The sequence below is a fragment of the Vulpes lagopus genome, chromosome 6 (assembly GCF_018345385.1).
Source record: "Vulpes lagopus strain Blue_001 chromosome 6, ASM1834538v1, whole genome shotgun sequence".
Taxonomy (NCBI): domain Eukaryota; kingdom Metazoa; phylum Chordata; class Mammalia; order Carnivora; family Canidae; genus Vulpes; species Vulpes lagopus.
In genome coordinates, this window is record NC_054829.1 from 75,673,655 (window position 1) to 75,701,572 (window position 27,918).

Consider the following 27,918-nt stretch of genomic DNA (forward strand, 5'->3'; position numbering starts at 1 on the left):
CGGGAGCCCGACGTGGGATTCGATCCCGGGTCTCCAGGATCGTGCCCTGGGCCAAAGGCAGGCGCCAAACCACTGTGCCACCCAGGGATCCCCCAAAATTATTTTCAATGTTGATTTTTTTTCTTAAGGCTTGGAAGAGTTCTATTATTTTATATTTTCCCAACTAGTGTAATGGAATAAAACTTCAAAAGAAAAAAAGTTTTCTATAGAAATATATATACACACACACATATATATTATGTATATTTGTATTTATAAAGAAATACATATGACTATATTGCCCAAATTGAACCAAAAATAAATAACTTTGGAAAGAACTTTCAATAAAAGTTTCAATATAATTTTATTAGCAGTTATTACATCAAAATTCACATTTACAGGATCCAAAGGGCTGTCTTAGAAAATTCTAAAGTATATATCATAAGATTTCAACAGTAAGACAGAACATATTCTCATTATAGCACAGCCCTTAAAAAGTCAAGAATAATACTGAGAAACAAGTGCAGTTCTATCAAGAACTAGAAATGAACTCTTTGTGCATAGTGTCACTTAAAGCAAAGTTCCATGGAAGCAGAATATACTTCTATGGATGTGAATTTCAGTGGCAAACATCATGGGCTTCCAAACAACTGACACTAAGAGAATTTCCAATCAATAAACAAGCACAGTGGCTTTCATCCAACATAAATAAAGCTATGATATTTTATAACGAGACCCTGAATCCTTAAGTACGTGTAATATGATTTTATGCTGTGACACTAGTACAAAACACATCAACTCTAATGCATAGATTCTGACACATTATAACAACTGAATACTAAAGAGACTTTTTCTAGATCAGAAAATGCTGAGTTTTCCAATGCAGTATACGCTGGTCATTGCTGATCTAGTGAAATTCTATTAGCTTGAGCAGTATTGTAGGATTCACAAATATTACATTTCATGCCTAATATATGGAACTGGACTGTAGATCTCCCATTACAATCATTGCAGAGAATCTGAAAAGTGAAGAGATTAATTCAAATTAAGTATATTAAACCTTATAGATAGAAAATAGCACTGTCTGCTCAAAACAATTCTTCAAAAATCATACTGAAGAACTGAAACACATATAGCTAAGTCTAAACATTTCCCAAAACAGAAATGCCTTTTGTTTTCTGAAAATTCTAAGAGTAGCTTTGAATTTAGAAGATGAAACTGAGTTAAGAAGTCTTATTTTAAAACTGTTTCCAAGTAGTATAAATAGTGTGGAGCATAAAATCTACTTACATAGGCATAATCTGATTGACATCTATACTTAAAATTCAAAATAACCTATGATTTCTTTTTCCTTGACATTAAAAAAAAAAGTCCAAAAAAGCAGTTCCTAATTTAATCTAATAAAAAGCAGCTTTGGCTTATCCCTACAATGACAATAAGATGTCATTTGAGACTTAATCTCTTCTAGTACTGAGATCCTGAAGAATAAAAACGGTTAACCTGAAAATAGATCAATACATTACTATGGGAGAAAAGCATTACCTTTTGAATAGTCATACCACAATAAATAGAAAACTTCCAAATTTGCTCAAAATTATAATCTGGAAAATAATTAAGAATACAATCTGAATGTCAAAAGACTACTAATTGCCTAGAGCTAGGGGGATTGGGAGATGACTGCTAATAGGTATGGGATTTCTTTTGGGGGTGACAAAAATATTCTAAAATTGATGGTCATGATGTTTGACAATTTCAAGAATGTATGATAAAGCACTAAACTGTACACTTCAAATGGACAAGTTATATGGCATATAAATTATATCTCAATAAAACTGTTATTTGTATTCTAAAAGTGATACTTCATTGACCTTACTAGCAATTCAATTATCCACATGAATAAAAAGGGTAATGAACATTAAAAAACAAAACAATCTTCTTCAAAAATCAACAAATATGTATGCCTGAAATAAAATTTAAAATAATTATAAATAAAATATCATTAAAATAAAACAGCAGACCAGTAATTCATCTCCAGTTACATTAACTAACTGGCTCTGACAAATAGCATGTAAATAATTCAGAATAAAGTTTTGCCTGCCATCTAGTGTTGGCAAGAATTATATAAAGGTATTCTCAAGATTTTTTTAGTCTGGGGACACCTGGGTGGCTTGGTGTTGAGTGTCTGCCTTCAGCTTAGGGCGTGATCCTGGGTCCAGGGATCAAGTCCCACATCAGGCTCCCAGCAGGAAGCGTGCTTCTCCCTCTGCCTGTGTCTCTGCCTCTCTCTCTCTTTTGGTCTGGTTTGTTGAATTTGAAGTAACTAAAATCTGTATTTGGTCCTTTCAAATACAATACAATAATCGCATTGGTGTCAATGCCAAAGCAGTATTTTTTAAACAGATTCGAGCAAAAAGGCAAAAGTAAACCAGCACATCAAACAGGAACCTAAAAAGTTTTAAGCACTGATTATACTCACATCCACAGTCATGTTCTGGTATTCTGATGGCATAGGAGTCTGTGCTACCTCATCATCCAGCTGTCTCCAGTATCTAGTCATATCTAAAGCAGAATGCATACACAAGGGACATCTGTAGCCTCTAGAAGAGATAGAAAGGTTATTTTCCAAACATTAGACAAGGAGTCTATCAACTCCAGTATACAAGATGCATGCTAACTGGTACATAAACCATCCAAAACAGAGCATTATTCTGTGTTTCAAGATGACCTGTTACAAGCCTGGGAACTTGTAACTTGGTTAATTAAATCCTGTAACCTATGGTATTTTTTAGATCTACTTTTTCCTCAGTTCTCTAAAGTGGGGAGGAATTAGTTCATATTCTTTACAGAATATATTTAATACTTTTTTATATTAAGTTATTTATTTAAGTAATCCCTACACCTAACATCTGGCTTGAACTCACGTCTCCAAGATCTTCCAAATGAGTGAGCCAGGCGCCCCTATATTTAATATATTTTAAAAACCAATTCAGCTGCTTCATTTTTTTTTTTAGCTAAATAACCTCAATTTCTTAATATACTCAGGCAATTCAGATTGTATTATTTTCTTCCTAAAAATTCTGAAAAAGTTCCCTTCTACCTGGCTCTTAAATTACAATTTCTGCTTACGAATGCACAGGACCAAAATACATTTTCACAGTCTCTTCTCTCCTGACTATGCTCATTTCATTTTAACATCCTTCACCCACAATAAAGTCTCTGCTTTAGATAATCTTGTTACCAGCTCTCTTTGCAGATGATTAACATGCGCTAATATAATGACTTAACAGATCTTTGAGTGACAAGCCTCAGTATTTTTACAATGGTATGGATTGCCTTTAGCAGAGCCTGTGCCCCCTGGTAAGCACAGCCAGAAAAATAAGAGGTAGCTCTTGTGAACTGTGGGATGAGATATGGCATAATACAAGCACAGGGGCAAAGATGCAGTTCCTACAACCACAAGATGCTTTGCCCAATTTAACACTATTCATTTACTCTACCCATCTCAAAATAACCTGCCATGCACAGTAAAGTAACACAGCAATGTTTGCCCACTTCCATATCCCTGCACAAAGTAACTAAATAAATAAATCACACATCTTACAATTTTAACCTTTAAAAATCCCATCAAACACTTACTCTTTCAACATTTCTTCATAACATGTTCTGAAAAAAATATATAACACTATTTTAGTAAGGCAAAAACCATCTCCACTACTTTCAAACATTTTTGAGGAAAAAAAAAATTACCTATGTAAAAGATGTCCACATGGCAAGACATGAGCAACAACACGGGATGTATGAATATCCTATAAAGGAAATAAATGTTACTGCTTGCATAAAGAGTATATAAACAACCAAGTACTTTAAGTTCAAGAAGGAATATTTCCAAAGCAGATAATAGTTTAAGATTACCTCCAAACATATTGGACAATTCTGCCGGGAAACATTTTCAATACACTGTTTAAAGGAGAAACTCAAATTACTAAAGCTTAACTAGATGGAAATGACAGATATATACATAGTAATAAAAACTAATGATAAAGCAATGATGCTAATGATACTAACCTAAAGATAATAATTAACATTAATACATGTCTCTTATATGTCAGACAAGAACTGAACAGTTAACTCACACAACTATTTCAGGCTTTGCGCATTACCTGAAACAATGAATTAATACAACTTAATTGTTCAAATTATCTTCATTTTACAAATGAGAAAAATCAGAGAATTAAGATTTACAAAGATTCAGAGATAATAACATTTGGAATCTATTTCATATGTATTTTGTTCCAAAACTACTTAATGATATTGACGATTCATATTACTGAAGTTTACTACATGCTATACATTAGCTCAACCAAGTCCCACAACTCTAAATGAAACAGGTACAACTATTACTCCATTTTACAGATGAGGTATCTGAGGCCTAGAGAAGCTCAATAACTTCCAAAGTCACATGCTAATAAGAGGTTGAACAGTATTTGAGTTCCAACAGGCTGCCTCCAGTGCCAGTTCCTAACTTGACAAGATAGGGTGAGTAAATGCAGGAAGGTATGGGATAGGACCATTTACTGAAATACAGACAATGAAAAATAACTGAGAAACAAAGATACCACAAGAGAAACTGCGTAGTTTTTGAAAGACCACACAGCTATCATGCCCCAACTGAAGTCTATAAAACCAAACTCAATCTTTTAATTCCAGCAAATTCATGGTCTACTAATCAAAGATAATAGCAAGGGCTAAAAGCCTCAGGAGTCATCTCTACTCAGCCCCATCCTTTTTCCCTTCTAACTTGTCATTGTATCCCAAATGCTCATTATTCATCTCAATTTCTCTTAACACTTGACCTATTTTAGGCCAGTTTTTATCCAGCATCTATTTAAAAAATCCTCATTAATGTTACCTATACCAGAATTAAAATGAAAAACTTAACGAAAAAAATCCTGATTAGCCTCTCCATTCTCTGTTGTTTATTAGATATTTTCTGAATAATGAAAAATAATCTTAAAGAGCCTGGTATGATATAATTACCATATCCAAAATTAAAAATATTTTTTAAAGATTTTATTTATTGATTCACGAGAGACAGAGAGAGAGAGAGAGAGAGAGAGAGAGAGAGAGAGGCAGAGACACAGGCAGAGAGTGAAGCAGGCTCCATGCAGGGAGCCCGATGTGGGACTGGATCCCGGGACCCCAGGATCACGCCCTGACCTGAAGGCAGCACTAAACCGCTGAGCCACCCAGGGATCCCCCTTAAAAATACTTCTAACTATGAAAGTAAATATAAAACTATTTTCTGATTTTTCTCGAAATGCTGTTACATTGCTATTCCTTCTTTACTATGCATTTTTTTGTTATTCTTAAAACCAGTACCAATGAGATGAATCCAAAAACCTAGAAGCTGTCAACATTATGCAAATAACTGATATAATATTCTTATATACTATGGAGTGCCCAGGTGGCTCAGGTGGTTAAGCGGCCAACTCTTGCTTTTGACTCAGGTCATGATCTCAGGGTCTCGGGATCGAGCCCCATATGGAGTCCCATGCTCAGCACAGAGTCTACTTGAGATTCCTCCCTCTCCCACTCCCACTCCCTCTCCCCCTGCTTGTGTACTCTCTCTAAAATAAATCTTTTTTAAAAAAAGTTTTCTTACATACTACACAGATGAAAAAGAATTGTAGATCAGATATTCTGAGGCATATGCCTTAAAACACCTACTTAATGCTTAAAAATAAAAAAAACAACATAGTTGTACTTGGTAATATATGAAAAATAGCAAAATATCTGAAAAATCCAAACATTTTAGGATTTAGCTGGTTTTCAGACACAATATAATACTTTTTAAGTTATGCAAACTTAATTATATACCTTGTGCTTTCCTTGGAGATTCATAGCTAGGCATAAGTTACATTTCAAACAATGGAAAAAATCTTCCTTTGGACCAATCCTAAAAATACATGTGAAAGCCAAAAAATTAAGTTCATTTTTACTGCAGTGGTAATTTACTCATTTTTATTTAAGTTTAGTTTCACTGTAAAATTAGTTCAAACCATAATGAAGAACATGGGGTAAACCACTACCCCCTCAATAACACTCCCCAAATGTAATAAGCACTATTAACAGAATGCTCTCTGTCCAGGCGTTTTCTCTCTCTCTCTCTCTCTCTCTCTCTCTCTCTCTCACACACACACACACACACACACACACACACACCTTTTAGGTTTTCTTTTTTACATAAGTGGATTCTTTCTATATATCCCGGTCTGCGACTTTTTTTAACTGAACAATATCCTAAAGATTGTTCTAACTAGAACCACTTGATTCCTCTTCATGATTTACACAGTATTACATAGTATGGACAGATCATAATTTTTAAAAGTACTCCCTTATATAATTTACATCTTAACACAATGATATAAAATAAATATGCTTATACAGATGTCACTTAGCCCATCTCTTGGTAATTTTTATAAGATTCCTATACGTGAAACTATGGGATCAGAGGGTATTGCATCATTGATTTCGATATTGACAAACTGACCTCCAAAAAGGTAATATTACATTATATTCCCCCTAACAATGTGCGACAGCACCCATGTTCCCCGTACCCTAGTGAACACTGGTTACCTATAATGATAGACAAATAAAAGATGTATTTTTAATTTGCATTTCTCAGGTTATGAGATGAAGATATATTTTAATATTTATGAACCATATGGATTTCTATTGTGGATTATCTGTTCATGTGCTCTGTTCATTCTAGGGTATTTGTCTTTTACCACTTCAAAATAGCTGTTTATATATCCTGAATATTAATCTTTTTCATTAGTATATTTACAATTAACTGGTATGTCACCTATCTTGATTTATATATTTTGTCATACAGCCATTTTAATTTCTTTTTTTTTTTTAAATGCTTTTTTTTTTAATTTTTTTTATTTATTTATGATAGTCACAGAGAGAGAGAGAGAGAGAGAGAGAGAGAGAGAGAGGCAGAGACACAGGCAGAGGGAGAAGCAGGCTTCATGCACCGGGAGCCTGACGTGGGATTCGATCTCGGGTCTCCCAGATCACGCCCTGGGCCAAAGGCAGGCGCCAAACCGCTGCGCCACCCAGGGATCCCGCCATTTTAATTTCTATGTACTAAAAAGCCATTGGTATTTTCCTTTATTGCTTCTGCTTTTGAAACCTATAGGTCATAAATATACGTATACCTCCAATACTTACCTTTAATTTTTAGATTTTTCTTTCATCCATTTGAAACATATTATGCATGATAAAGATAATATTGCTAGTTGCCAAGTTTTCATTATCCCCTTCTTTCACAACAACAAAATACTTAGCTATGCACAGGATGTCCTGAATAAAGACTATCTGCAACTTCTCTGGAAGTTGTGAAGAGAAGAAATACATGAGACTTCTGTGTTATGCCCTTAAAAGGAAAGCTCAACAAACCCTAAACACAAGCAAGATGAAAAAAACTCATGGAACATCAAACTCAAACTGTTCAAAACCAAAGATAAAATCTTAAAAGCAGCCAGAAAAAACAAAAGGCTTATACAGAGGAACAAAGATAAGGATGGCACCAGATTCCTCATTGCAAACAATGTACAATGTATTGTACAGAACACAATATAGCAACATCTTTAAGGTACTGAAAAAAACCCTGTCAGCTTAGAATTCTATACCCAAAAAATATCCGTCAAAAATGAAAGCAAAATAAAGATGTTTCAAACATACAAAAGCCAAAATGACTGATTACCAGGAGATTCTGTTTTAAGCAAAAACAGTCAATTTGGCATCAGTACTTGAAAGTGACCTGCCAGGCTCTGCAGCATTGTCCTCAAACTTCACTTCAACACACAGTAAATACTTTTACATTCTGACCCAGTTCTCCTTTCCCCCCCTCACACGCGTATATATATATATATATATACACACACTCAAAGTGCTAATAAAACTTCCACCCAACAGTACTTATCCTTACCATACACATATATATATTTTTTTTAATGGTGACAGGGACTCAGTAGATTTCCTTCACTTTCAAATAACTACTGTAGGGGGACCTGGGTGCAGCTCAGTGGTTGAGCATCTGCCTTTGGCTCACGGGATGATCCCAGGGTCCTGGGAAGGAGTCCTCCATCGGGCTCCCTACAGGAAGCATGCTTCTCCCTCCTCCTGTGTCCCTGCCTCTCTGTCTCATGAATAAATAAAATTTAAAAATAAAATAAAATAAAATAACTACTCTATATAATACATCCTCTTTATTTCCAACCTCAACCACAGTCTCTACCTCCACCTCCACTGCCCCTCGCTCCATTCTTTCACTGCCTTCTCTCAGGCTTGGTTATTTATTTATAGCCTGGTGCATTCTAATGTCTTCAGCATTGGTCTATCTATATTAAAACTTTACTCAAATTTTCCTAAAATTAAGACTACTCCAATCCATGTAATCTGACAAACTCTACAGTAGTGACTATTATGAAGCCTTATTATTCCACAAACAGAATATAAATTCAAGAACAAGAACATGCTTGCCTAAGAATGAAACCAGACCATTCTCTTAAATCATACACAGGGATCCCTGGGTGGCGCAGCGGTTTGGCGCCTGCCTTTGGCCCAGGGCACGATCCTGGAGACCCGGGATCGAATCCCACGTCGGGTTCCCAGTGCATGGAGCCTGCTTCTCCCTCTGCCTGTGTCTCTGCCTCTCTCTCTCTCTCTCTCTCTATCATAAATAAATAAAAATTTAAAAAAAAATTAAATCATACACAAAGATAAACTCAAAATGATGAAAGATCTAAATGTGAGACAAGATTCCATCAAAATCCTAGAGGAAAACCCAGGCAACACCCTTTCTGAACTTGGATGTAACTTCTTGCAAGATACATCCATGAGGGCAAGAGAAACAAAAGCAAAAATGAACTATTGGGACTTCATCAAGATAAGAAGCTTTTGCACAGCAAAAGAAACAGTTAACAAAACCAAAAGACAACCTACAGAATGGGAGAGGATATTTGCAAATGACATATCATATAAAGGGCTAGTTTCCAAGATCTATTAAGAACTTATTAAACTCAACACCAAAGAAACAATCCAATCACGAAATGGGCAAAAGACATGAACAGAAATCTCACAGAGGAAGACATAGACATGGCCAACAAGCACATGAGAAAATGCTCCACATCACTTGCCATCAGGGAAACACAAAACCACAATGAGATACCACCTCACACCAGTGAGAATGGGGAAAATTAACAAGGCAGGAAACCACAAATGTTGGAGAGATGTGGAGAAAGGGGAACCCTCTTGAACTGTTGGTGGGAATGTGAACTGGTGCAGCCACTCTGGAAAACTGTGTGGAGGTTCCTCAAAGAGTTAAAAATAGACCTGCCCTATGACCCAGCAATTGCACTGTTGGGGATTTACCCCAAAGATACAGATGCAGTGAAACGCCGGGACACCTGCACCCTGATGTTTATAGCAGCAATGTCCACAATAGCCAAACTGTGGAAGGAGCCTCGGTGTCCTTCAACAGATGAATGGATAAAGAAGATGTGGTCTCTGTATACAATGGAATATTACTCAGCCATTAGAAACTACAATACCGGGATCCCTGGGTGGCGCAGCGGTTTGGCGCCTGCCTTTGGCCCAGGGCGCGATCCTGGAGACCGGGGATCGAATCCCACGTCGGGCTCCCGGTGCATGGAGCCTGCTTCTCCCTCTGCCTATGACTCTGCCTCTCTCTCTCTCTCTGTGACTATCATAAATAAAAAAAAAAAAAAAAAAAAAGAAACTACAATACCCACCATTTGCTTTGACGTGGATGGAACTGGAGGGTATTATGCTGAGTGAAATAAGTCAACTGGAAAAGGACAAACACTATATGGTCTCATTCATTTGGGGAATATAAAAATTAGTGAAAGGGAATAAAGGGAAAGGAGAGAAAATGAGTGAAATTATCAGTGAGGGTGACAAAACAGGAGAGACACCGAACTCTGGGAAATGAACAAGGGGTAGTGGAAAGGGAGGTGGACGGGGGGTTGGGGTAACTGGATGCTGGGCACTGAGGGTGGCACTTGGCAGGATGAGCACTGGGTATTATGCTAAATGTTGGCAAATTGAACTCCAATTAAAAAAATTAAATAAAAAAAAAAGAACATGCCTGCCTTCTACCCACTCCTGCTCAACACATAAACACATAACAAAGATTTGTCTGATGCTTCTTTAATAACTTGCAGAAATGCAAAAATACATCCTTCCCTTAAAGCATCATTTTATGAGATGTTTTATTTCCCCAATGTAGTTATACAAATTTATATACCTTTTTATATTTTAAAAGTAATATCCATTATTTAAAATGTATAAAACCCAGAAGAACATGAACCAACAAATATACCAACAAATACTTAACATCAATCATGATCCCACCATTCATGGGTAAGTACTGCTAATATTGTGGTATGTGTGATATCCTGATAGACATTTTTGACCAATCATTCTCCCAATCCCTAAATATTATTCAAGAATTTACTCTTAATATGGGCTTGCAAATTTAACAATCTCCCAGACATACAGGTTGTTTTTCATTTTTCTTTATCTGTACAAGACATATACTATACATAATTCTTGGTACATATCTCCATTTCCTTGGGATAATCTAAAAATGGAATTATACAAAAGGATGAAACATTTTTTTAAGATCAGAAATAAGAACACCAAAACCACATCTGCCATATTGTACTCTCATAACAAGTATCCTGGTGCTTATTTTTTTTTTTTTTTTTTCCTGGTGCTTATTTAATAACAGTAAGAAATTATATTTCCCCATTAAAAAAAAAAAAAGTTCATTCTTATACATTTCAGTAAGGATGTATGCACCCATTGCCAAAAAATTCAGTGTTGGATGTCTGTCCCTAGTTAAAGAAAAACTGAAACCCTATCTCTAGGGCACATCGCTCTTTGAATTACTGCCATAGCCAAAGATTATCTAACTATCATGGAGCTATTCTTTTTTTAAGATTTTATTTATTTATTTATGAGAGATACAAAGAGAGAGAGGCAGAGAAACAAGCAGAGGGAGAAGCAGGCTCCACACAAGGAGCCCGACACGGGACTCGATCCCGGGTCTCCAGGATCACACCCCCCGCTGAAGGCGGCTAAACCGCTGAGCCACCCAGGCTGCCCCATGGAGCTATTTTAAAATATAAATCAGGAATAACATATTCCTTAGAGCGATTATTGCCTAAAAACAACAATTTTCAAGCCCACACTTCAGACCAGAGTCAAGCCTAGAGGTGCTATAAACACCAGTAGGAGAGGGATCCCTGGGTGGCGCAGCGGTTTGGCGCCTGCCTTTGGCCCAGGGCGCGATCCTGGAGACCCGGGATCGAATCCCACGTCAGGCTCCCAGTGCATGGAGTCTGCTTCTCCCTCTGCCTGTATCTCTGCCTCTCTCTCTCTCTCTGTGACTATCATAAATAAATAAAAAAATTAAAAAAAAAAAAATTAAAAAAAAAAAAACACCAGTAGGAGAAATCTAATCACCTTGCAGATTTGTATAATGGACTAAAAGCAATAATTAAGTTTCATAATATACTTAAGTCAAAAATGTTTGTCTTTAATGTCAAAAAGAGGACTCATAAAAGAGTATCAAAGAAGGTTCAGCTACAAAATAAAAAGACTGATATTTAAGCAAAAACGTAAGACCTCATACATTTAAATCATGTGATTTTTTAATGTCATCATCATGGAAACTTCTTTAGTTTCCAACACTACTACTGCAAAAACATTTTTAAACTTGTGATATTTTTATTGTTTAAAACAATTGTTATTATCTGGTGGTCATTTCTGACTAAACACAGTATTTGCCAATCTTATTTAATGGATTTTGCTCCCAATATCTTTTTTCTTTTCTTTTCTTTTCTTTTCTTTTCTTTTCTTTTCTTTTCTTTTCTTCTTTTCTTTTCTTTTCTTCTTCTTTTCTTTTCTTTTTTCGTTTCTTTTCTTTTCTTTTAAAGAGAGGAAGAGGGACGGGGGAGAGGCTCCACACCCGGTACAAAGCCCAAGACAGGTCTGGATCTCAGAGCCCTGAAACCGTGACTTGAGCCAAAATCAAGACCAAACCTTCCACTGAGAACTAGGGCTGGTTCAAAGAAAAGAAACAAGCTATTTAAAAGCAGTAAAGAACAAGGAGGTCTGGGTGGTTCAGATGGTTAAAAACAGTAAAGAACAAGGAAGGACTTAAAAGAGTCAATATTCCAGAGAAAAGGGAAATACCCTGAGGCAAAGCCAACATTCCCAGCTTCTTCCTCATTGGGGAACTTGCAGTCCCTAAACTATTCTATTTAGGAGCTAAGCAAGCAGCAGGTAAGAGGGTATGAAACCAAGTAAACCATTTGGCAATTTCTCTGCTGGGGAGGCAGAAAAATGGATGCCAGGCCCTGCCACAAGAGATGCCCTGGTGAACACCCCTGGCTTTAAGTTAAAATCACTGAGGAACCCTATGCTAGCAGCATATGGTTCGGCGTTAGGGAAAAAAGAACAAGACTTGTAAATGAAACTTGGCCTCTAATCATCTCAATCTTTAATTGGATTCATGGGATCCACCTTTACACTAACTGCTTGCCAAAAGAAAATTCTCTTTGGAAAAGATTAGCATCCAGAGCTTATACAGTTTTGTCCAACTAAAAAAAATATCGAGCATGGGATCCCTGGGTGGCGCAGTGGTTTGGCGCCTGCCTTTGGCCCAGGGCGCGATCCTGGAGACCCGGGATCGAATCCCACATCAGGCTCCCGGTGCATGGAGCCTGCTTCTCCCTCCGCCTGTGTCTCTGCCTCTCTCTCTCTCTCTGTGACTATCATAAATAAATAAAAAATTAAAAAAAAATTAAAAAAAAAAATATCGAGCATACCAAAAGGCAAGATGAAGAAACAAACACCAAGGGGGGAAAAACAGAAAACAGAACTGACCCAAAGATAATCAAGATATTGGAGTTCTCACACTGCCCTAAAAGTACTGATAATTAATATGTTGAAGGAAAAAAAAAAAAAAAAGGTGAAGAAATTTCACCTGAAAAATGGAAGCTACAGAAAGGGAGGGACTAAATGCAAACTCTATAGTTTTGAGGAAAAAAAAAAATACCTAAAATGAAAAACTTGATAGGTTAAACAGAAGATTCCACATATTACAATGGAGACCTGGAAGATAAATCAGGAGGACCTATCCAATTTAAGCGTGAAAGGGCGAAAAAAAAAAAAAGATAGGGATCCCTGGGTGGCGCAGCGGTTTGGCGCCTGCCTTTGGCCCAGGGCGCGATCCTGGAGACCCGGGATCGAATCCCACATCAGGCTCCCGGTGCATGGAGCCTGCTTCTCCCTCTGCCTGTGTCTCTGCCTCTCTCTCTTTCTCTCTGTATGACTATCATAAAAAAAAAAAAAAAAAAAAAAAGATAAATACAGGAAAAAAATTTAAGACACATATGGGACACAGTGAAAAGGTCTATACCTCAAGTCTCAGGAGAGGTAAGAGCAGAAGGCAGAAACACTACCTGAAGAAATACTGGCCAAGAATATTTCAAAACTGACAGAAGACATCATCAAGCCACAGATTCAAGAAATTCTACAAACTGCAAGTTGGACAAATATCTCACACACCTGGACACATCATGGAAAAACTGCTAAAAACCAATGACTGAAAACATCAAGAGAGGGATAAAAGACAGATTATCTTCAAAGAAGCAATAATAATCCTGTTAGATGACTCTAAACCAGAAACCATGGCACCAGAATATCGCTGAAGTGCTGAGAGAAAGTAATTCTACCCCCTCAAAAGATAAAATGTTTTAAATGAAGGCAAAATAAAGACATTTTCAAAGAGACAAAAAACTGACAATTTGTGACCAGCGGAGTCTCACTAAAAGTAATAATGAGGGGATCCCTGGGTAGCTCAGTGGTTTGGCGCCTGCCTTTGGCCCAGGGCGCGATCCTGTAGTCCCGGGATCGAGTTCCGTGTTGGGATCCCGGTGTGGAGCCTGCTTCTCCCTCTGCCTGTGTCTCTGCTTCTCTCTCTCTCTCTCTATCATGAAAAAATAATCTTTTTTTTTTTAAGTAATAATGAAAAGAATTCTTAAAGATGAAGGAAAATAATCCCGAAGACAAAGGAGATGCAGAAAGGCAAGAAGAGCAACAGAAATGGTAAATATCATAAATCTAAGAGAATACTGACTGTTCAAAACAATGTCTTAGAATTTAAAATATACATAAATTAAAAAACATGACAATTGAATGTAAATCCTCTTAGTTAAGGTTCCTGCACTGTCCAGAAATGATAAATGCATTACTCTAGCAAACCAAGGAAGTATGTTATAATTTCTAAGATAACTGCTAAGAGAATAATAGAAGAATGTATCTCTAAGTAGTTTATAGTTTATAGTTTAAAAACAAAATAGAAAAACTGATTATTCCAAAAAAATGCAAGAAAGGAGAAAAAAAAGACAAATGGACAAAAGCTAAGGGAACAAAAAATACTAAAATTGTAGATTGAATTAGAAAATTGTACATTGTAGATTACACGTGTATTTATATATACAATTATATTAATATACAATTATATAGTTATACTATATAGTATATAGTAGACTAAGTATAAAGAGACAGAGTAAAGGACAGAGTTTTCACCAAACTCCATAAAAAAATAAAATTCTGATTACAAGATACATGCCTTACATATAAGTATACAGAATGATTGGAATAAAAAAAAAGAGATATTCATGCAAAAACTAATCAAATGAAAGATCTAGATACTACTGTTCTTAAGGCAGAAAATATTGAAGATAAAAAGAGTATATAATGATAAATAGGTCATAAAGAAAATAGAAAAATTCTATGTAAACACCTAAAGATACTGCCTTAAAATACATAAAGACACAAAAGAGCATATACAATATGAACAAAAGTTCAGGAGAGTGGTTACCTTTGGAAAAGTATATAGACTTGAAGGGAGCATAAGAGAGGCTACTACAGTGCTAAGAACATTCCATTTTTTCATCTGGGTGATAATCAAAAGAATGTTTTCCTAAGCAAACTCATAAGGTTGCTTATGGCTTACGCATCTTTTGGTATGTTTGTTATCCTTCCTTAAAAACAAACTATATAAGAGCTAGAAAGTGTTCTAAAATATTCAGGCAGTGGTTATTTCCAATGAGAACAAGGAGAAAAGACTAATGTGGAACACTTGGGGTTTCAACAGTATTGATTAATATTCTATTTCTGAAACCGAGTGGCTTATTTATTGTATTAGTATACTTTATAACATATGCTACATATGTACTTTCCTATATATCTAATACTGCAGAGTTTTTAGAAAGAAAAAATTCCTATCTACTATCTACGCATGTAAATAGTAGCTTATCAATGAGAGACTGGACTATAGGTTATATTTATTCTTTCTACTTTTTTGTATTTTCTAATTTTTATAAAATTAGCCTATACTTTGAGAATTTTTTAAAAACTAATTGCGGGGAGGGGGCAAGATGGAGGAGGAGTAGGGTCCTCAACTCACCTGGCCCCACCAACTCACCTAGATAACTTTCAAACCATCCTGAAAACCTAAGAATTTGACCTGAGAACAGCCAGAACGCTACACAGAGAAGGGTTTTTGCTTCTAACAAGGTAGGAAAGCAGACAAAAATAAAATAAAAAAGAATCAAGTGGGGAAGGGGCCCCGTGAGGAGCTGGGCTAAGGGGGGCTGCGAGAGCCTCCAGGACACAGGAGAGCCCAGCCCCGGAGACGCAGGAACTTTAAAAATCCATGCTGGATTCTTCCCAGACGGAAAGGTGCTCAGCAGGGAAATTGGGCAGAATCGCAGGAGGGACAGGGACATCTCCAGTCTCCCGAAGTCACATGGAGAGGAAGTGGGGGGGGGTGGCAGTGCATGCGCCACACACTGCAGCCGATCTTGGTAAAGGGCTGGAACGTGCACCCAGCGGGGCCTCGGGGAGAAGCCAGTAGGTCAGGAGGCTCCGGGTGGACACAGCCCAGGATCCTGTGGTCCTCCTGGGACAGGTGGAGGCAAGCAGGGCACAGGACAGCGAGGACGCTCCTGCCACTGGGTGCTCCCAAGCTGTGCAGATCAGCACACCCGCCCAGGGAGCATCTAGGCCAGTGCAGACTGGGAGCTGCGGGTGGTTACTGGGGGAGCTGACTCCAGAGCTGGAGACCTGGCCACTGACAGTGTAGTTGTTCCTCCTTGTGTCACCCTGTACCAGGGAGGGGCGGGGCTGCCAGGGAACAGAGGCCTCACGGGGTAAACAGCCCTCACTGAGCCCAGCACCGGGCAGGAGTGGGGCATCTCCCCCAGGTACACACACCTGAGAATCAGCACAGCAGCCCCTCCCACAGAAGACCAGCTGGGAGAACATGGGAAGAGCAAGTTCTGGACCAACCAGTGCTGGAAAGCTCCAGGGGAAGTCAAGGGATTTACAGTATATAGAACTATAGGGTACCCCTCCTATTTTTTTTTCTTCCTTTTTCCAGTACAACTCGTTTTTATATCAGACTGTAAATTTCCTTTATTTTTTCATTTTCCCACAGTAACTACAATATTTTACCACCTCTTCATTTTTAACTTTTTTTTTTCCATTCTGACTTTCATATTTCTACAATTATAGGTCTTAGATATATTTTTCACTTCTGGATGCTTTTCAACATAATTTAATTATGAGAGCTATATGAGATATGGTTTTTTGTTTTGTGTTTTTTGTTTTCTCTGCCTCATTTTTTTCTACAAGAGCAGAAATTAATTCCTTCTACAACATGACCAGCATGCACCCAGAACCAAGTGGTATCCCTTGCTGGTTCATTCTGTGAGATTATATTCTCTCTTCATTCCCATTCTGCCCTCCTCTTTTATCTCGTTTATGTTTTGGTGGTCAATGTTGGGGCTTTCTACAATGATTTCTGCTTTATATAAATTTGGGAATGAGCATTTTCTACTATATAGAACATAATACACTCAGAACAAAGAGTGTACCCTACAAGACCCCTCAGGTAGACTACATTCTGTTCCACTACAACTACTCCACCACCAGCAGACCCCTCTTTCTTTCTTTCTTTCCTTTTTTCTTTTTATCCTCTTCACTTTTGCTTTTTTCTCTTCTTTGGGATTCTTGGCCTTTTATTTTTTACTACTTTGTTTTAAAATTTGGTTTTCACTTTAGGGGTCCTTTTGTTTTATTTTGTTCTGATCTTTATTTTCATTTTCTGGTCTCTGGGCTCGTCAGAATCATTTAGGGTGAAATTTACTTAGGTCGTGGTTGATCTTCTTAACTCAGCCCACTCAAAGACCACTCTGCATTGAGCAAAATGACTAAAAGGAAGACTTCACCACAAAAAAAAAAAAAAAAAAAAAAGAACTGGAAACAGTACTCTCTGCTACAGAGAGACAGAATGTGGATTACAATCCAATGTCAGAAAGCCAATTCAGAAGCACAATTATAAAGCTCCAGACAGCTCTGGAAAAAAAAAATAAAGGATTCTAGAAATTTCATGACTGCAGAATTTAGATCTAATCAGGCCAAAATAAAATTCAATTAAATGAGATGCAATCCGAACTGGATGTCCTAACGACTAGGGTTAATGAGGTGGAAGAAAAGAATGAGCAACAAAGAAGACACTTGATGGCAAGGAAGGAACCTGAAGAAAAAAAAGAAAAACAATTAAAAGACCACAAGGAAAGGTAAAGGAAAATAAATGATAACCTCAAAGGAAGAATCTAAGTATAATTGGGGTTCCAGAAAACACCAAAACAGAGGACCAGAAAGCATATTTGAACAAATCATAGCTGAGAACTTCCCTAATTTGGGGAGGGAAACAGGCATTCAGATCCAGGAGACAGAGAGGTCCCCCTCGAAAATCAATAAAAACTGTTCAACAACTCGACATTTAATGGTGAAACTTGCAAATTCCAAAGATGAAGAGAAAATCCTTAAAGCAGCAAGAGACAAGAGATCCCTAAGTTATATGGGGAGAAATATTAGATTAACAGCAGACCTCTTCACAGAGACCTGGCAGGCCAGAAAGGGCTGGCAGGATATATTCAGGGTACTAAACGGGAAGAACATGCAGCCAAAGGTACTAAATCAAGCAAGGCTCTCATTCAGAATAGGAGAGAAAAAGAGCTTCCAGGATAGGCAGAAAGTGAAACAATATATGACCACTAAACCAGCTCTGCAAGAAATATTAAGGGGGAACCCTTTAAAGAAAGAGGAAGCACAAAGAAACAATCCACAACAGGGACTGAATAGGTATTATGACACTAAAGTCGTATCTTTCAATAGTAACTCTGAACGTGAATGGGCTAAACGATCCCATCAAAAGACACAGGTTTTCAGACTGGATAAAAAAGCAAGACCCATCTATTTGCTGCCTACAAGAGACTCATTTTAGACCTAAGAACACCTACAGCCTGAAAATGAAAGGGTGGAGAACCATTTACCATTCAAATGGTCCTCAAAAGAAAGCTGGGGTAGCAATCCTCATATCAGAAAAATTAAAGTTTATCCCAAAGACTATAGTGAGAGATGAAGAGGGACACTATATCATACTTAAAGGATCTATCCAACAAGAAGGCCGAACAATCATGAATGTTTATGTCCCTAATGTGGAGCTGCCAAGTACATCAATCAATAACCAAAGTAAAGACATACTTAGAAAATAATACACTAATAGTAGGAGACTTCAACACAGCACTTTCAGCAAATGACAGATATTCTAAGCACAATATCACCAAAGAAGCAAGCGCTTTATTATTATTATTATTATTTTTTTTTATGATAGTCACAGAGAGAGAGAGAGAGAGGCAGAGACACAGGCGGAGGGAGAAGCAGGCTCCATGCACCGGGAGCCTGATGTGGGATTCGATCCCGGGTCTCCAGGATCGCGCCCTGGGCCAAAGGCAGGCGCCAAACCGCTGCGCCACCCAGGGATCCCCGAAGCAAGCGCTTTAAATGATACACAAGACCAGATGGATTTCACAGATATACACAAAACTTTGCATCTGGATGCAACTGAATACACATTCTTCTCAAGTGCACATGGAAATTCCTCCAGAATAATCACATACTGGGTTACAAATCATGTCTCCACCAACACCAAAAGATTGGGATTGTCCCCTACATACTTTGAGAACTCAATACCTTGAAACTAGAACTTAATCACAGGAAGAAATTTGGAAGACACTCAAACACGAGGAGATTAAAGAGCATCCTACTAAAATATGAATGGGTCAACCACAAAATTAGAGAAGAATAAAAAAGATTCATGGAAAATGAATATGAACATACAACCATTCACAATCTTTGAGAAACAGCAAAGCAGTCCTAAGAGGGAAATACACTGGAATACAAGTATCCCTCAAAAAATTGGAAAAAACTACACAAGCTAACCTCACACCTAAAAATCTGAAGAAAGAACAGCAAATAAAACGTACACCAAGCAGGAGAAGAGAGTTAATAAAGATTTGAGCACAACTCAATGAAATAGAGACCAGAAGAACTGTAGAACAGATCAACAAAACCAGGAGTTGGTTCTTTGAAAGAATTAATAAGATAGATAAACCATTAGCCAACCTTATTAAAAAGAAAAAAGACTCAAATTAATAAAATCACAAATGAGAAAGGAGATCACAACCAATACCAAGGAAATACAAACCATTTTAGTAACATACTATGAGCAGCTATCCATAAATAAATTAGGCAATCTAGAAGAAATGGACACATTTCTGGAAAACCACAAACTCCCAAAACTGGAACAGGAAGAAAAAGAAAACCTGAACAGGCAGATAACCAGGGAGAAAATTGAAGCAGTCATCAAAAACCTCCCAAAACACAAAAGTCCAGGGCCAGATGGCTTCCCAGGGAAATTCTATCAAACATTTAAAGAAGAAACAATACCCATTCTACTAAAGCTGTTTCGAAGGATAGAAGGATGGAATACCTCCAATCTCGTTCTATGAGGCCAGCATCACCTTAATTCCAAAACCAAAGACCCACCAAAAAGATTTTAGACCAATATCCCTGATGAACACAGATGCAAAATTCTCAACAAGATACTAGCCAATAGGATCCAACTGTATATTAAGAAGATTCTTCACCATGACCACGTGGGATTTATCCCTGGGATGCAAGGCTGGTTCTACACTCGAGAAAAAATCTACATGATAGATCATATCAACAAAAGAAAAAACAAGAACCATATGATCCTCTCAATAGATGCAGAGAAAGTATTTGACAAAATACAGCATCCATTCCTGATCAAAACTCTTCAGAGTGTAGGGATAGAGGGAACATCCCTCAGCATCTTAAAAGCCATCTGTGAAAAGCCCACAGCAAATATCATGCTCAATGGGGAAACACGGGGAGCCTTTCCCCTAAGATCAGGAACCCAACAGGGATGTCTACTCTCACCACTGTTGTTTAACATAGTACTAGAAGTCCTAGCTTCAGCAATCAGGCAACAAAAAGAAATCAAAGGCATTCAAATTGGCAAAGAAGTCAACTCTCCCTCTTCACAAATGACATGATACTGTATGTAGAAAACCCAAAAGACTCAACCCCAACACTGCTAGAACTCATACAGCAATTCGGCAATGTGGCAAGATACAAAATCAAAGCCCAGAAATCAGTGGCATTTCTGTACACTAACAATGAGACTGAAGAAAAAGAAATTAGGGAGTCAATCCCATTTACAATTGCACTCAAAAGTATAAGATACCTAGGAATAAACCTAACTAAGAGGTAAAAGATCTATACCCTAAAAACTACAGAACACTTCTGAAAGAAATTGAGGAAGACACAAAGAGATGGAAAAACACTCCATGCTCATGGTTTGGAAGAATTAATGTTGTGAAAATGTCAGTGCTACCCAGAGCAATTTACACATTCAATGCAATCCCTAATAAAATACCATGGACTTTCTTCAGAGAGTTGGAACAAATCATCTTGAGATTTGTGTGGAATGTGTGGAAGCAAATGGTGCATATTGGTCCTTTCTGATGGCTGAGTAATATTCCATCTTATCCACTCATCTGTCAAAGGACATCATGGCTCCTTCCACAGTTTGGCTATTGTGGACATTGCTGCTATAAACACTGGGGTACAGGTGTCGCGGTCTGTCACTGCATCTGTATCTTTGGGGTAAATACCCAAAAGATTTAATTATTTTTTTTATGTTTGCTTCAACGTGGATCGAACTGGAGGGTATTATGCTGAGTGAAGTAGAGAAGGACAAACATTATATGGTTTCACTTGTACAGGGAATATAAAAAAAATGTGACAGGGACTATAGGGGAAGGAGAGAAAATGAGTGGGAAAAATCAGAGAGGGTGACAAAACGAGAGACTCCTAATTCTGGAAAAAGAACATGGGGTAGTGGAAGGGGAGGTGAGTGGGGGGGATGGATGATTGGGTGACAGGCACTGAGGGAGGCACTTGACAGGACGGGTGGTATACTATATGTTTGCAAATCAAACTCCAATAAAAAATACACACACAAAAAAAAACATAAAAAAATAATTAAATAAATAAATGTTTAAACCTTAGCTGGTTTGAAAATAATAACTGTTTAAAAAGAAAAGCCCACCCTAATTTTCTTTTTTTTTTCCACCCTAATTTCCTACTTCAGTTGCCTACAAATTCTTCATATAAAAGCATATTTCGGGATCCCTGGGTGGCGCAGCGGTTTGGCGCCTGCCTTTGGCCCAGGGCGCGATCCTGGAGACCCGGGATCGAATCCCATATCAGGCTCCCGGTGCATGGAGCCTGCTTCTCCCTCTGCCTATGTCTCTGCCTCTCTCTCTCTCTCTGTGACTATCATAAATAAATAAAAATTTAAAAAATAAATAAATAAATAAATAAATAAAAGCATATTTCATATCTAAATTTAAAAATTTTAAATAGCCACACAATAGCTGAAGGGCTACTTATTACTACAAAAGAGACATGAACATTTTTTTTTAGTATAATGGAAATGCTTTTTATCTTGATCATGTTGGTAACTTACTAACCTGGACACTTAAAATGAATGCATTTTTATTAGATGCAAATTTTATCCCAACAGAGTTGATTTTAAAACTATTATTGCCCAGGTACACTAAAAGTAATTAGAAAACATTTTACATACAGTACCTACAAATTCCACAGTTTTCACAATGATACTGCTTCTTGTCTTTGTCAAAGAGATGGCATATACTGCAATAATATTCCCCAAACAATGTGCTACATTCCTCACAGGTCTGTTGGGCCTAAAACAGACACATGTAATTAAAAATTAGATTAAATTTACCAACACATTTTGTATTATTACTTGAATACCCACAATTTATGTTGTAATATATGCTGATATGCTTATTTTTACAAGGTTTTAAACATTTAAATCAAAGATATTGCATACAGAAGATCTTATTTGCAATACTCTTAATTAAATTTTGTAAATCAAAAAAAATTTTGTAAATCACTTTAACATTTTTTAAAAAGAAAATAGAAATGTGATAAAATCTTACATGTTGAATTTTTTCACAGTTTATGCACTGCACTTCCTTCACTTTAAAGCGATCTAGCTGATGATCTTCATTGTTATCATGACACAACCGACAAGTATAAAGTTTGTCACAGCAAGGTGCCTAATGCCCAGGGGGGAAAAGAGTTATAAGAAAAACAGGTTTACAATGCAAAATTAAATTTTTCTTCCTCCTCCTCCTATAACGAAGTCAAAGAATACAACCAATGGATCAGTTTGTAAACTGATGCTAAACTTAACTTTTCACTGTTTTTTTTAGCATATTTTAAGTATCCCCTTTAACATCTATGTCTGTATCAAGTTGAACATAATCCGGTCCTTAAAGACAAAAGAATTATGAAGAATGGACATCCACAACTGAAGAACTAATCCCACGACACCCTAAATTTATCCTCAGCCTAAACACCAGACAGGTAACTTCTTCTGAGATATTTCTAGATAATTCATTTAACTACTTCAACACTTAAACATTAACTATAATAAAGATTATATTTTAATTCACTTGTACTTATTAATCATCATCTATATCCTTGATGTTTTTTACAAGATACAATAAATGTAAGAGACTTATTTTAAGAGTGGCAGACTACCAAAATCCTTTCTCTCCTTCCTCCTGGACACATGATTGCCCAGCTATACTACAGTTCCCAGCCTTTTTTGATTTCAGCTGTGGCCAAACAACTAAGTTCTTACCAAAAGAATATGAGCAGAAGATATCAGTGCCACTCCTGAGCCTGAATATTAAGAAACTGGCATGCCTTCTCCTCCACGCTCCCTTTACCCTTTCCATCAGATGAAACCTGGACATGGCAGCAACCCAGCTGATGACTGCATGCCCTAAAACATGGCAAAATAATACAATGGGAAAAACGTGTCCCTGGGTGATCATGTGGAACAGTCTCATCACCAAACTGGATAATTCACTTTGAAATTGTTAGGTGGGAAAAAATAAACTCTTTATTCTTAAACCCACATTATTGTTGGGTTTTTGTTGTTGTTGTTGTTGTTGTTACCCTTAGTAACTTAGCCTTATCCTAACTAGTACATCAATGAGTTTCTAAGCCAGTAAATTAACCCAGTACTTTCCACGATACTATGACCTTCCAGATCCACTCATTTCTGAAGATTTCTTATCCTATGATTTACCACAACACAGTTCATTCCTTAAATATTTTAACAAGTTGAGTAACTGGCATCTTTTCTCTCCCAAAACTATTCTTGTCCTAAATCTTAGTGATCTGCACATCCACCACAATAATCCTTCCAATACTTTGAACTCTCAATTTCTTGGCTTTCTCACTTCCAATAGCCTTGCCCTCCAACACTCCTCAGCCACATATTCTCATGGTCAAACCACATAACAGTAGTTTTCAAACGTTTTGGTTTTAGAATTCCTTTACACTCTTTTTTTTTTTTAATTTTTTTTAAATTTTTATTTATTTATGATAGTCACACAGAGAGAGAGAGAGAGAGGCAGAGACATAGGCAGAGGGAGAAGCAGGCTCCATGCACTGGGAGCCTGATGTGGGATTCGATCCCGGGTCTCCAAGATCGCGCCCTGGGCCAAAGGCAAGCGCCAAACCACTGCGCCACCCAGGGATCCCTCCTTTACACTCTTAAAAATTACTGAGGATCTCAAAGAGCTTTTGATTATGTGCATTATGTCTACTGAAACCATACTATAAAACTGAAAGGTTTTTAAAGTATTACTTCTTTTAAAAATAATAGTAATGAACTCATTACATGTTAATGTAAATGACATATTTTAATGAAAAACAGTTTCCCCCAAAATAGCTGGATTCTCATTTCTGCTTCAACTTCCGTATTCCATTTAGTTGAAGTATATGAAGAAACTCTGGACTCCCACAAATATACAGTTGGAAAAGGGAGGAGTATTTTAAGTATTTTGGCCTTTAGAGAGAATTATGGATATTCTCTAATACTACGCCAAAACCTGACAACTCTTATAAATGATCAATTGTAACACGGACTCTGAAATTGCATCAGTGAACTTTTCTCCCTCTGTTATTTCAGAATGCAAGACCCACTGATTTTGTATTTTGAATCAATCTTTTACCCATGCATTAGTCATTCAGAAAATATCAGTTCACTGAGTTCTACAGGTCTTCCAAATGTTCACACATTTTCCATGCAATATAAAAAAATATTTGTTAATATCACTACCGATCTCATCAGCAAAGTCATTAGGTATTGGAATATTTTCAAGCTCAAAGAGGCTTATACAAGTATTCCAAAATTCTAATTTTTATGTGAAAGCTTGAATTTTACCACTGTCAATTGTTTTCCTTGTAATGACAGTTTCTTTTCAACAGTTCACTTTTTGAGAAAGTGCTTACCAAATACTCAAGTCTGAACAACCAAGTTCAAGTAAAAATTGTATGAGAAACTATTTCAGTTCACAATCCAACTGCATAAGAACTTTCCTCACAAGCATCTAATTTTAGTTTGCAGAAGTGCTTGAACATCCCATTTCACCAAACACGTAAATAGATATATATTCAAAAGTTGAGATTTTATAAAATTAATAATTTTATTGCTTTAATTCTATCACTTTAATTTTATCATTGACATTCTAAAATGAAAACGTTTTGGGTTTTTTTGTTTGTTTGTTTTTTAACTATAGGTGCAGTACAGGTCAGTGCCACTACCTTCATTCCTGCTAAGGTGCCAGCAGTTTTAATCACTGCTTTTGCACACACTGAAAAAGACATCTTAGTATTAGAGAGTAGTTTTGAACTGGAGGATCCCTGAAAGGGCCTCAGGAATCACCAAGGGGTCCATTCACCACACTTTGAAAACTACTGCTGTAAAACAAGAACTAAATCCTGTTTATATCTTAATTTCAAGCATGAAATTCTCTAACCACGACCTCTTCACTTTCCAACTCATTAGATGCTTCCCTTGCACATACTCTAGCTCCGTCCTTCTCTCCTCCTCTAAATACTATCGTAACCAAAACCCCAAGTGGTTAAATCCAATTCTCTTCTGTTGGAGAGAACAGTCATACATAGTTGAAGAAAAACAGCACTGGTCTCACTTTCAAGTCATGATACTAATAAAAAAGTGGGTTTTTACTACCAAGTTTCCCCTAGTCAATTCCTTCATTCGTCTACAGTCTAGGACCTAAAATCTAGATGATTTTATTTCATATCTTCTCTCTCTAAACCTTTTCCTCCACCCTTACACTTGGCTCATAACCCAGCTTATTTTGAAAATACAAATAATCAAAAGAAAAACATTCTCTCACAAACTATCAACCTATTTGCAAATGTACCTAATCCTCATTCTTCCCTTCTGTTAGATGTTATTCTCTAAGGCCAACTCCTCCACTTGGCACTGGATTCCATCTCTTCTTTGACTACTAAAGGCGGTAAGTGGTCCTATAGTTTTCCCTTTCCCGTCTGCATTATAAAATGTTCTTGCTTTGGGGCACCTGGATGGCTCAGTCCATGAAGCAATCTGTATTCTGCTCAGGTCATGGTCTCAGGGTCCTGGGATGAGCCCTGCTCTAAGCTCCCTGCTCATTGGGGAGTCTGCCTCTCCCTCTCCATCAACCTCTCCCCCAGCTCATGTGTGCTGTTCCCTCTCTCTCAAATAAATAAAATCTTAAAAAAAAAAAAAAAAAGTTCTCACTTCATGGGGTCATTTCCAAGAATATGGAAATATGCTGTAATACCTCCTGTTTTAAAGGGGGGAAAAAAAATCTCATGATCCACATCTCTCATCAACCACAGCCTATTATTTTTTTTTGCTCTTTTTTACAGCAAAACTCCAAGAATTGTCTACAGAGGCTATTTCCAGTTTCACTACTCTCATTCTCTCTCATATCCACTCCAATGAGGCTTTGTCCCAATCTCACCACTGAAATGTCTCTTGTCAAGATCACCAGTGACATCCTCGCCAAATTTAAAGGTCAATTTTCAGTTCTTATCTTCCCAAACAGCATTTGATTTAGTCAATTATTTCTTGCTTAAAACTCTTCACTCGGCTTCTGGTATTTAAGGAGGGGGAAGGCAAAAAAGTATTTGATACTGAGAGTCAAGTATCTCAGCGCTATGAAACACAGGCTTATCTATGTGGCTTCTGGGGGAAAGGGCCAACATGTTGAATTCAGTTCTAATTACCAATTTTCAAAGAGTAACAGGAAGTATCAATGGAAACGGAATCCTAACCATAGCATTCAATTTGCTTACACAACACTCGGTGAACTTTGATAGAGCTTCACCCAGTGCACTGGAGACACGTTCACCAAGCCTGGCCTACAGAGGCAGCTCTAAGTTGTCCTTAGAGGCCTCATACTTTTTTTTTTTTTTAATGAAACGGGAACTTCTATCACCCCAATTGCACAAACAGCACTTGCTCAAAGCACTAAGCTATCCAGGGTCAGAGCTAGATTTGGGGGTACAGCTGTGGGACTCCAAAGCTCAAGCTTTCTAAGTAAAATCTTTAAACTGCTTCTTGTGACAAAAACAACAAAAAATCAGGAAACTTAAACTGAATGGGTTCCAATTTAAAAAGTTCTAGATTGACTAGCAATTTTCCTCGCAGGGTAAAAGTAACAATATATGTATACTAAGCACTTTCCTACCCATAATCTCCTATTTAGTGGCAATTACATGGCTGTCTTTCTATTTCACAAAAAACATTTTCTCCTTTGCAGGCTTAGGCATACTCATGGACTCTAAAACGAAGCTGGCAAGCCGTAAAACGTACTTACTACGGGAGCTGACATCGTATCCCGATTCTCTACTTACTTATCCCTCTTCCATTATTTCATCACACACCTGAAAGTCACCATGGCGAAATGCCAGCCCAGGCCGGGGTGCCTCGGCCTACTTAGAGTAGCAGAAGACGAAATAAATCACATTAGTAGTGACTGGTGTGCAAGACCAGACTCTTCCCAAAGAGTTTTGCTTACAGAGTGTAGAGCAGGCGTTCAGGTGCGGCCTGTGGTCGCGTCCCTAAACGTTCTCACGCAGAAACCCAGTGCGAGGTGAAGGTCTCCTGACCAACAATTCAGCCTCTAATTTAAGCCCAAGCCCAACCGCCTTGCCCACTCCGCCCCACGCCTGGCCCGGCGGAAGCTTGTAAGGGAAGAGCCCGTTGAAGCCGTCACCTTCAGGAGGCATCCTCTGTCGTAGTGCTCGCAGCCCCTAAGCCCTTGCTTTTGGCCTCGGGCGCCATCTTCCCGCGCCGAAGCCGCCATCTTCTCCACCTCCACTGAAGCTCCACGGGCCCTTCCCCCGCGCCCGACGGAAACCACGCCCAGAGAAGCAGCGTCACTAGCAACCTAGCTGCTATGGCGACTGAGCGTGTGACCCCCGGGCGGC

At 37.7% G+C, this 27,918-nt stretch overlaps 1 protein-coding gene across 5 annotated transcripts; it reads right to left on the reverse strand.

The window, feature by feature from the left end:
• Positions 1-318: 318 nt before the first annotated feature.
• On the reverse strand, positions 319-27,834 carry RCHY1 (ring finger and CHY zinc finger domain containing 1). Of its 5 annotated transcripts, XM_041759519.1 has the most exons (9): positions 27,705-27,834; positions 22,551-22,670; positions 22,177-22,292; positions 5,857-5,935; positions 3,892-3,936; positions 3,727-3,785; positions 3,616-3,642; positions 2,456-2,576; positions 319-998 (listed from the first exon to the last, which is right to left on the reverse strand). In XM_041759519.1, the coding sequence occupies exons 1-9, from the start codon at positions 27,792-27,794 to the stop codon at positions 876-878; spliced, it is 780 nt and encodes a 259-aa protein (XP_041615453.1). In that variant the 5' UTR covers positions 27,795-27,834; the 3' UTR covers positions 319-875. The 5 variants fall into 5 exon arrangements, with proteins under 5 accessions (XP_041615453.1, XP_041615457.1, XP_041615454.1 ...); XM_041759523.1 differs by lacking the exon at positions 3,892-3,936; XM_041759520.1 differs by lacking the exon at positions 3,616-3,642.
• Positions 27,835-27,918: the final 84 nt, after the last annotated feature.